Source organism: Lotus japonicus, chromosome 4 (assembly GCF_012489685.1).
Source record: "Lotus japonicus ecotype B-129 chromosome 4, LjGifu_v1.2".
Taxonomy (NCBI): domain Eukaryota; kingdom Viridiplantae; phylum Streptophyta; class Magnoliopsida; order Fabales; family Fabaceae; genus Lotus; species Lotus japonicus.
In genome coordinates, this window is record NC_080044.1 from 3,863,291 (window position 1) to 3,874,573 (window position 11,283).

Consider the following 11,283-nt stretch of genomic DNA (forward strand, 5'->3'; position numbering starts at 1 on the left):
CAATAGCAAACTGAAAATGACTACAAATAAAAAGTTCTAAATCTGATGACAACATTGAGTGGGGCGGAGCGGTTGATCACTCATTGGATGATCGTGTCGATCCATGACATAGTACCAGTGGATCCATTTGCCAAACCTCCCCTATCTAGGAACACATGTCCACCTTAGCAATGACAGTCGTGAGTCGTGACCATGCGTTTGACAACTTCAACTTTCCCCTAGGCAGCTGCAGCGCCCTCTCCTTGAAAGCTTTAGGTGTCTCCGAAGCCAATGGCTCCTTGAGGAGTGCATTTTAAGCTTCTGTAGCTCACCTCCTCGCGGAGGCTTTCTTACCTGCTCCACAAGAATCATCATGGGAATTGAAGCCTGGGACTCTATCATTAGTTGATGGCTAATTAGCGTCCTCCCAAGCCAATGCTAATAGCAATTTAGCGGACACTAAGTAGAGTCGGATGTCTAACGATATCCTTAAGCTTAGTGTAATTAATTTTCTATTTGACACTTTATATCGTCTTAGCGCCAGCTTAACCCATGTTATAGGGTTAAAATTAGCGTTGACAATGAGACCAAAGCAATTTTTAATGCTAAAACGAGCATTGAAGTTCATTTATCATTACATAAATGAAGAATTTAACAAAATAGACATAAGGAAAGGAAATTGATGTATGTTTTTTTCTTATACAATTTTGCTTGGAACACGTACGGATAAACACAGGGTAACACACCAAATAAAATAAAAAGATCCAGATAAAACAAATTAAAACATAAGGACCCCTGAAGTTCTTGGGGATAACATAGCTATTAAATGTAGTTGTGTGCATGAGGGCATTCTAGCTTATTGTGTTAACAAAGCAGACACAAACCTATTAATAGTAATACTAGAAGTTGGAGTACCCTTCCTAGCACAAATCATAGTAATGAAGAAAAACAAGAAAAAACATTACTATAACAACAGTACTAGAGTAACAGACAATTTTCAAAGACCAGCAGAGCCAATCAATTTTGTGAGGCCAAATGTTATGGCCATAGCCATCCAACCTCCAATCAGCACCCTAAAACAAGACCTCTTCACTGGGGTTTTTCCAAGCACTGCTCCTACCACTCCAAATACCAACAAGGCCAAGCTAGCCACAACAGCAACAACACCAAGCCTGATCTTGTGATTCCTTATAAACACAGCAGCGAGAAGTGGCACTAGAGCACCCACTGTAAAAGCCAGTGCTGATGCTAGGGCAGCTTGAAATGGGTTTGGAAGCTTCTCCCTTTCAGCTTCTTCATTATTATTATTATTATTAGTTTCTCTTTCTCTTTTAATTTGAGCTATCTCTATGTCATACTGAGTATAGACAGAGACAAACTCTCCAATTGCCATGCTACAAGCTCCAGCTACCAACCCAGCAAAACCAGCAAGAAGCATGGCACTCACATCTTCCTTAACAGCTCCAACACCCATCATCAGTGAGGCAACTGAGACCAACCCATCATTTGCTCCCAAAACCGCCGCTCGGAGCCACTGAGCCCTCTGAGAGTAGTCAATATAATTATTGTTGCTCTCTTCTACCCCTTCGCTTTCTTTTGGCTCCAAAACATTGGCATGGATAGGGATCTCAACATGGTTTGATGCCATGATGAATATCAAAAGTGATAAAAAGTTGTTAGATAGAAAAGTAGGAAATATGGGAATATGATATTGAGAGCTTGTGGCAATCACACTCTCCTGATGAGGGTATTTATACAGAGGGATCATCAAGTTTTGTCATTGCAAATTAATGGCCACGTATTTATAAATAAAGGAGAGGATATAAAGTGAGGAGGGCACTAGCTACAAGTTGGTGTCTTTCTTGATTAACAAACCCCTGGTTGGCGTTTAAAATTTCATCACTACCTCAAACCTATATCCTAGTCTTAGATATTCCACCTTAATTATCGAAATATGTTCAGTGAACATCAATATGGATATGGTATCGACTTGTAGAGTGATAGAGTGATATAGGAAGGAAAGAGAGGTAAGGGACATATAATATATAATGTGATAGTTACAAGAAGAGAGATATGTGTCGTGTGTTCAATTTCTGCTCCTGATCTGAGAGTTGTGTTAGCTAGTGATCAATAAGTACCTCTGTAAGTGTTATGTGATTTTAGAAGCATGTCTGACCTATGGTGGTGATTAGAGTCTAACTCACTCAAACTTTAATTAAAAATAGATGAGAGAGATATAAATAAAATAATGAATGTGAGTATTGTTTCTAATTTGATGTACATATGAATTTATACTCCTTAGATTTTCAACTTTCTTGGTTCAATGTTGGTTGTATGAGGATTCTTGGAATTGTAAACTCTTCAAAGTTTTCTCAAATTGAAATTTGTATCTATCTCTTTTTCATATGTATTAAATATATATGTGAACTATTTGAATGTTAATTTCAAAGAGAGAAATCAACAATATTTAAGTTGAAATTGGCGATTCAATTAAGAATCATAACCCATAATCCATCACACTTGAAAGAATGCAAACTAACGTGAAAGTAGCAATAGAAAAAAATTGCTCTGCTAGGTTTGCTCAAGAGTCAAGCTCCACCCCCTCCCCTCCATGAGGCGGGCCCCCCTTTTTTTCTTCTTCCTTCTGTGTTTCCTCTCCCTCCTAGCGGTGGTTCTTCGGCTCCGTCTGTCAGGCTCATATTTTCTTGTCCCTTTCGCCCCTGGTTTTCATTCGTGGTAGAAGGTTCTGGAGTCGTTCTCTCTTCCCTGTGGCGACGTCGACCGCCGACGTCTTTGCCCTCCAGGTATGTGCCTTGTTGTTTGTCGTTGTTCTCGACCGCCGCTTGGTTTCTCTTTGTGGCCGCGGGATTTCGTAGATCTGTGCTGTGGTTTCTCTATTGTAGCGGGGGAACAGTGCTTCCTTCCAGATATGTGGTATATGGTTTTGGATTTAGGGATTTTATTTTGGGTCGGTCCAAGGAGTCGCAGTGCTTGTGGCAGTTCTTGAAAGACGGAGCTGAGACGTGGATGGTGTTGCGGTGGGGTCCTGATCGCTGCGAGTTGGGGTCTTCCTAAAGCCTTTTCTCCTTTCTCAGGTTCTCTGGCCATCCTCGTTCTCCCTCTTTGTTGGGGATTCTTTAAGCCAAAGTTGTTCTTGTCGTTTCTTGATCCAGTCCCGATGCTGGCTAGTCTTTCAGCTCCTGTTGGTGGTGCCTTGCTCTCCCTCCTCTCTGGTCTCTTAGCCCCTATCTCAACCGTAGCTCCGGGTCGCCGGTTTTTATATCAACCCGACCAGTTTAATACGGTTCAAAATGAGTCAATTGCATGCCCGATCCGATGCTCGACTCGAACCGGCCAGAGGTCCGGTTCCTGGTCCAATCGGTCGAACCGGCCGGTTCGAGTCGAGTTTAACACTGGATGTATGTAATTTTTGTTTTCAAATTTATTTAAGAGTTTTAACTTATTCATATTACTTTTACTTTCATCATGTTTTCACAAACTTTTTCTTTTAATCATTCTCTTCTTTTCCTATCAAACCACTCACCATATATTTCATTTTCTCTATTTTCTATTCTCGTATCTTATAAGTGTAGGTAAATTTAGGATGTAAAAAATATATTTTCCTTTATTTTGCATTGGAATTTCAATCGAATAATTTCTCTTGCCGCATGATGTTTGGTTATCAATTAAAATTATAAAATGAAAAATTAAACATTTTAAGACATTTTATTCATAAAAAATACTTCCTCTATTCCTATTTATAAGAACTAAATAAAAAGTACACTTGATCCTTTTTATAAGAACCAACTTGAAGTTTGTGGAGAATTAGTTATTTTTGGACAAGAATGTCCTTATTTAATTGAATTTATCTCTCTTTCCACTTGCTATAGCATTAAAGATGCATAGAAATTAAGCCTAATGGGTTGAGGGTAACTTTGAAAAGTTGACATAAATTGAGAACAAATTTAATGCAATTATCTAGATTAGTTAAATTTGTTAAATGGTGTGAAGTGGTTGTTTGGTTCTTATATTGAGGAACAGAGAGAGTAACAATTAATAAAAAATAGGCTAAAAAGCACTTTTGACCCCTTATGTTTCAAGTTTGTGCAAATTCTGACTTACCCTATTTTTGTCGATGTTTCAACCCCTCATGTTTTTAAACAGTGCACCGTCTCCGTCAGTCAAACGTTAAAAAACTAACGAAATGAGCCGATTTGTCTTTTTTGTAAATATTTTTTGGACCTGCCACATGGAAATTACAAGTGAAATTGGAAAAAGGGGGCATGAGAGATTCAAACTCAAGACTTGTAAGTAGCAAAACATGCATTTAACCAATTCAGTTACATACATAATTGATATATACATCAAGAAAATTTAATTTATATCATTTCCTTGATTATCATTAACTTCATATACTCCTCTTCATCTCTCCAATCCACTCAGCAACCTCTCATGAGAAAGCCTGACTGACGGAAGGGTAGACGGTGCACTGTTTGAAAATATGAGGGGTAAAAACGTCGACAAAAATAGAGTAGGGGCAGAATTTACACAAACTTGAAACATCAAGGGCCAAAAATGCTTTTTAGCCTAAAAAAATAAAACGGATAACTTGGTTACAAACAACACCAATACTCTTGTGTTGATTTATTAGCTTGATTTGTGATTTACTTGTTATGCTTAAAGATCGGTGTGTTATGACATAAAGCTAGTTAGCTTAGGCCTTATGTTCTTTTAATCTCTGACCTAACTTTTTAGGTACACCTTATATACTTTTTTTTTTGGTTAAGCACACCTTATATACTTAAGATTAACAATGAATTCTTTTGTTGGTTAAAAAAAAGAACGCAAAAACTTTTATGCACGTGATGTTCGTATATTTTTAATTTTTAAAATTTATCTCCTTTTCAGATTTTATATAATAAAGCAAAATTTATTGAAATATAAAGTGTTGAAGAACAATCCTTTCAATAATAGATCAAAACTAAACCTAAACCAGAAATAAAAGCCGCAAAACCAATTTCAGGATAAAAGCATAAATCAAGAGAGATAAAACTCAAAAGTCTTCCTCCTCTATAATAAATCCCGAATCTGCCACACAAAACACCAAAGTTCAATAACACAAAAGTAACAACAAAACAAAAAATAGAAAGAAAATCGTTGAGGTCGTATAAAAACCACCACAACGATCCCGCTCCCATAATCGAACAAAACCAAAGCAAAAGAAAAAAAAAATCATAAAACCTAATTAAGTTAAAAATCATTTAGATCAGATAACGACCGATATCACAATGATTAGTTAAATCAACTTGGCGGAGTATTGGTATAATACTGTAAGGTTCATATGAGTTCTCCCTCTAAAAGAACATAATATGTTTTAATGATAACAAAAGCTATGGAGACCATGACAAAAACAATGAAGACCATAGCAAAAATAATGGAGACTTGGATAAGTCAATGAAGACAAGAAGACAAGACCAAAGCAGCAAGGATAATGGTAAAGCTTCATGACAAAAGAGAAGATCAACATTGTACTGGTATGGGCTTATAGGGCGCATTAATTCTATAAGCGTCGAGAACTTAGGAAATATGCATTACTGATATGGGCGTACCAACTTTGTAATATTGTGGGCTTTGCAATACTTGTACATATAATGGGCAGGCGACCCATGATCCCAAGCGGGTCAGAACCAAGCTATAAATATCAGACACCACGCAAGCGGTGGGGGATCTAACTTTTCACACATTTTCTCATTTTGTCATTTTTCTATGGCTCTCAAACTGTTTAGCCCTTGCTTGATAGTTCCAGACCGTAACATTGGCGCCCACCGTGGGGCTTTTGTAAAACAAATCCCCACTACCACGAACAAGAGACTATGTGATTTCTACTTCTGAGAGAGGAGGGCGAACGAAATTGAAGAGGAAACGATGCAGTAAATCTCTGTCAAAATGTCAGTTTCAAAAGGAAATAATGCTTTGACATCAAAGAGGAAGGCAAACGAAATTGGTGACATTAAACCAAAAATTCAACATCAGGAAACAGATCGAGGGAAAGGGAAGGAGACGAAGAGGAGAACAGAAATTTGCGGTGGCGCGATCTTCAACAGCAGTGCGAAAGCCCAGACGCGGGCGAAATTTGATGCTTGATGACGAGATATGCAATATTAACCGCCGAAGCCACAACTTTTGGGTTGAAACCGCCCACTCAATATCAACCGTCAACTCTAAATTTAAATGGTTATTTTGTCTCAACTGCCACATTGGAGTTGCAACTGCTCATGCCCACCACCTCTAAAGGATGACTCTTCAAGCCATTCGATTTCTTTGATCCCTATCTCTGACTCTTTCTCCTTTTAAAAGTTTTTTTGCACATTTCCATTAAGTCGATGCTCTCTTCTGGATAGCAAATTTTCACCCGCTATTGTCATTTGTTTTGTGAAAATTGCAGATTTCAACATTGCACACAAAGTGTTTGATCAAATGCCACAATGAGATGTTGTTTCATTGCGAGTAGGGCAATGCAAATTGGACCGCCCTGCCCAAGTCTCAAAGGGGCGAAAAGATATGACATATGTGTCGGTGACTTTCGAAAGTGGTGCCCTTTAAACTCACTCATGTTATATGTTTATTCATAATCTTGGCCTTTTGGGGCTGTTTGTGCTATTAGTTATTAAACTGATTTAACCCACTACTATGCGATGTGATGATTTATTCGAAACTGGATCTCTTTCATCAATGATTTTAATTACAAGTGATTCTGACATTTAGTATTCGGGCTTAGTATTTTTTGAAAGTGAAGCATTTGTTATATTCCAAGGCCAGTTGACAAACTTTAAGAAAGCCCATATGTTCATCTTGAAAAGAATGGAGTATATTTAGTAAACGTTTTTGAAACATCTGTGCTTAAAACATGTTCTTTTTCTCGAGTTACATTTACATAATGAGTTTGTGACACACATGATGTTTGTATACATATACTTGAGTTGCTCTTGTGTCGAAATTCTTTTTTGAAAGAGTGCAAGTGAGTGCAAGTGTTGGGCGTTTCATTCTTCTAGCAAGTATTAAGTTTTACAAGATTTTATTTTGTTATTGCAATTTTTAAAGACAAATAAAAGGAGATGGAGATTAGTTTTTCTTACTTGGGCGTGGAAATTAAAACATTGGGCGGAGAACAACTAGTTTTGATATTGTCAATGTGTTATATTATATTTTATCTTATGCTAACAAGGTGATGAGTTGACAGGTGATGAGTTGACTAAAAACAGTCAAAGGATACAACATTATGCACTCTTTTCTCTACCCGGGCGGAAGAGTTTTTAATGAGGCATAATTCTTAAAACATTGCTTGAACAAGCATGTTTTTCATTTCTCCAACTTAGGTCTATCAATTGGGCGATGTCAGACAATTGAGATAAGAGTAAGACTCTTAAAACTAGAGCATCTGACCACGAATTCATAAGTACAGCCTTGATTGGTTTAAGCTTACCCAATTCAAGCACAAGGCCTCCAAGCGAGCAAGAGCCTTTTTAGATCATCGATAAAAAATGAGTATAATGCCAAGAAATTAATTAAAATTAACTTTCTTGGTTGAATCTTGATTAAGTTCAAGTGTTAAAACCTTATGAATTCAGAGAATAGTTGATAGAGAAATGATGAGATTGTTGGGCTAACAATATCGTTTTTACAAATGGTACAACCTACTACACACACGTGAATTTTGAGGCTGTGAAGGGACAACTTGAGTCAACTTGCACGCGCTACACAAAGATTAAGAAGCAACAACAAAAGTTGAAATGACAAAGGAATGACTACTTAGCTTTTCTGTCTTTGAATTTTTATTTGATTTTGGAGCCTGTGCGCCCATTATTTTATTTGCACATTTTTGGGCGTATCAATTACTTGTTAGTCTTTGTATAGTGTTGGGTGAGTTGATTACTTGTGGGCTCGTAAAGAAGACACACTTCGTATTAAAGCTTTTAAGACTTGGTGTCTTGTGGGCTTGTGTACTGGTATAGGCTTATAGGGCGCATTAATTCTATAAGCGTCGAGAACTTAGGAAATATGCATTACTGATATGGGCGTACCAACTTTGTAATATTGTGGGCTTTGCAATACTTGTACATATAATGGGCCAGGCGACCCATGATCCAAAGCGGGTCAGAACCAAGCTATAAATATCAGACACCACCCAAGCGGTGGGGGATCTAACTTTTCACATATTATCTCATTTTGTCAGTTTTCTATCGCTCTCAAACTGTTTAGCCCTTGCTTGATAGTTCCAGACCGGAACAAACATGAAGATCAAGAAGATGTCAAGATAAAATAAAGAAGATCAAGGAAATATTAAGACAAGGCAAAAAAGATCAAAGACAATAGAGAAGGCAAGCTCAAGGAAAGCTCAAAGAAGAAGCTTAAAAGACTTGAGGAAAAAGCATTGAAGTAAACGCAAACATTCAAGACCAACTGAAAAAAGCCCATGGTATAGTGTTGTCTGCATGCTCAACAGTGTGAAGTCCACACGCATTGTCTGAAGACTCCAGAGTCGAGCAAGCAAAGTTTAGAGTCCAAGAAGAAGAAGAAGCGTCCAAAGAGAAGAATTGAAGACAACATAGAAATAGTCATATGCATCCTGAGAAATCTACAAGACTTGCCTCAACATGAAAGCAACATTTCAACTCAATCAGACATCATCACTCGAAGCATCAAATATTTACCCAATGCCTAGAAGTACAAAACTGTTGAACAGAGATGAACGATGCAAAAGAAATATTATGAGACTGTCATCCAACAAGCACTAAAATCAGGCTGTATCTCTATATTCATTGACTGATCAGTCGAAGCCCTAAAATCCAAGACAATGTCTACAAGTCTTCACCAACATATGATCTCTAAAGTACAGGAAGACAACGCTCAAAGTTCATATCGTCTAAAGCTCAGAGTCTCACTAATCAAGAAGATTTTATCTAACTTCCACTTATGGGCGAAAGAAACTTATATAAAGCAGAAGCAAAGTCATGATGACTCAAGCATCCAGAAGAGGAACGAGTCTCCTAAGGAAGTAACTAGAAGCAATCAACTAGATCGAGCAACTAGAACCAAGCAATCAAATTCAAATAATGTGCTTGTTCACAAGTGACTAGTTGAGCCTAACACAAAGTACCAATCAAGGTACAGAGCTGTCACTTCCGCAAAAGCTATGAGGAGCGCCTGTGAGCTAAAAGCATATATGTCGTATCAAGCACAAGCTTGAATGACCAAACGACTACAAATATACAAACTAAGCCTGAACATGATGGGTTGAGACAACCAAGTATATCCTTCAACCATCATAGACGATGAAGAACTGTGCATAAGCGTTCACCAACGACGCCAAAAGTCTTCATCCTTATGACACAGAGCAGAGAAACTGTCAGCATGAACTTGTGATAAGAAAACCTAGTTTCTACTCTCCAACGTCCACTGCATACACTCAATAAGTCTCACATTACAACAGTCATACTCCAGGACTTAGTATAAATAGCCAATGCAGTTGAAAGAGTAAAGGTTGTCAATGAAGATCGAACCAGTAGAGATAATGATGAATGGTCAGATGAAAGAATGAGATTAAGAGTCAAACACTGAGAGAACAGAAGATATGAAAAGAAAGAAGAAAAAAACATGAACTAAAGTGTTATATTTAAACATGATTTTTAAAGATAGAGCTTCAAAGTCATATGCATCTTGTTGACAAGATAAAGATGAAAAGAAAGAAGGAGAGATAAAATGCACTGATTGACGGGGAGCGTTCCCAATATATTGAAAACTGGATCTTCTACATAAGTTCTCATGTTGAATTCATTCACTCAAAGAGTCATGTAGCAAGAAGAAGAAGAAGCTCGCCGGTGTTGATGGTCCAAATTTATACTCTCACTTCCAAATGACCACAAAGAAGAAAAGCAAGGTTGAGCTGATTCAATGACAACATCCATGCTTATGCTAGAAGGAAGAATGATCTTGATCAAGAGCTCCAATGTCTACTCATCAAGGAGATCAAGTCAACTCCATAAAGGACTAAGAGCAATTCATTGTCTATTAGCTATATCATATACAACTAAAGATGAATTGATTGTACTGAACACTTGTGTACATCTCATAGGTTAATTAGTATGAACAACATTCTCAAATGTAATCAATTCATGTATCAATGTGGCTAAAGAGGCACGAAAATGAATACTTGTAATGCCTGAAGAGGCAGGACAAAGAATACTCAACAATGCCTAAAAATGTATGAGAAAAAATACTTAAGAATGTCGAGAGAGGCAGGATATATAAATAATATTTGTTGCCTGGAGAGGCAGTGTATAAAAGAATACTAGTTTGACTGGAGAGGCAGTGTAAAAAAATACTCGTTTCCCTAGAGAGACAGGAGGCAGTGTATAAAAGAATACTTGTTTGCTTGGAGAGATAGTGTATAAAAGAATACTTGTTGAACCTGAAGTGACTTGTACAAAAATATTCAACAATGCCTGGAGAGACAGTAACTAAAAAACACTCAATGTGCTTGAGGAGACATGTACAATAATACTTGACCCTATAATGGAAGTACTACAATATACTTTTAAAAAGAAAATTTAAGGAGCAATTATGAAAAGAAATTTCATAAACCAATTTAGACGTGACCTATAATAAAAGTACTAAAATTTACTTAACCCAAATAAATGTAAAGAAATTAAAGTAAATAAGTAGCTCCTGCCTCCTGTCATCGAATGATAGCTCAAGTGGTAAGAGTTATGAGATATGTAGCTGGGTTGAGTGGGAGATGTCCATAGATCAATCTCTGACGGATGCAATTTATCTTTCCGAAGTAAAAAAAAATTATAAGTAGTTCCTATTATTAAAAACCTATCAAACGTGTTTGAAGTTTTGTTGTATATTCCTTTGATTTCCAGGTGATATTATCGTGTAAAAACCGTGAGAATATTCATTACTGCATGCGCCACTCTACCGGGAAATGTAAGTTTGGCTTCCTTCATCAAATAACTTAAGCCGTAGAAATCAAGTAACAGATCCCAGTATAACTTTTGGTTTTGATATTTGATTGATAAAGATAGTGTGTATATTATATTTGATGGAGTGTGCATTCCACAGGATAGTGGCAACTAAAGTGTGTGATTAAGAAATTGAAGGGAGTGTGCAGCCCACACGAAAGCCACGGGTTCCGCACTTCCGAAAAGCACAAGAAACCAAAACTTGGCACTTCGATGTATCTGCAATTTAATATATTGCTTTCTTTGATTTTTCTTTGCTTTTGTATGAAAGATTTTGGTG

The 11,283-nt window shown here is 37.2% G+C and overlaps 1 protein-coding gene across 1 annotated transcript; it reads right to left on the reverse strand.

Annotated features, from left to right (window-relative positions):
• Nucleotides 1-757: 757 nt before the first annotated feature.
• On the reverse strand, nt 758-1,711 carry LOC130715971 (vacuolar iron transporter homolog 4-like). Its single transcript, XM_057566140.1, has one exon. It carries the CDS (start codon nt 1,625-1,627, stop codon nt 977-979), a length of 651 nt encoding a protein of 216 aa, XP_057422123.1. The 5' UTR covers nt 1,628-1,711; the 3' UTR covers nt 758-976.
• Between the last annotated feature and the right edge of the window lie 9,572 nt (nt 1,712-11,283).

Bases quoted from the DNA above. Each gene is read 5' to 3' on its own strand.
- LOC130715971 (XM_057566140.1), bottom strand. From the start codon at position 1,627: ATGGCATCAAACCATGTTGAGATCCCTATCCATGCCAATGTTTTGGAG.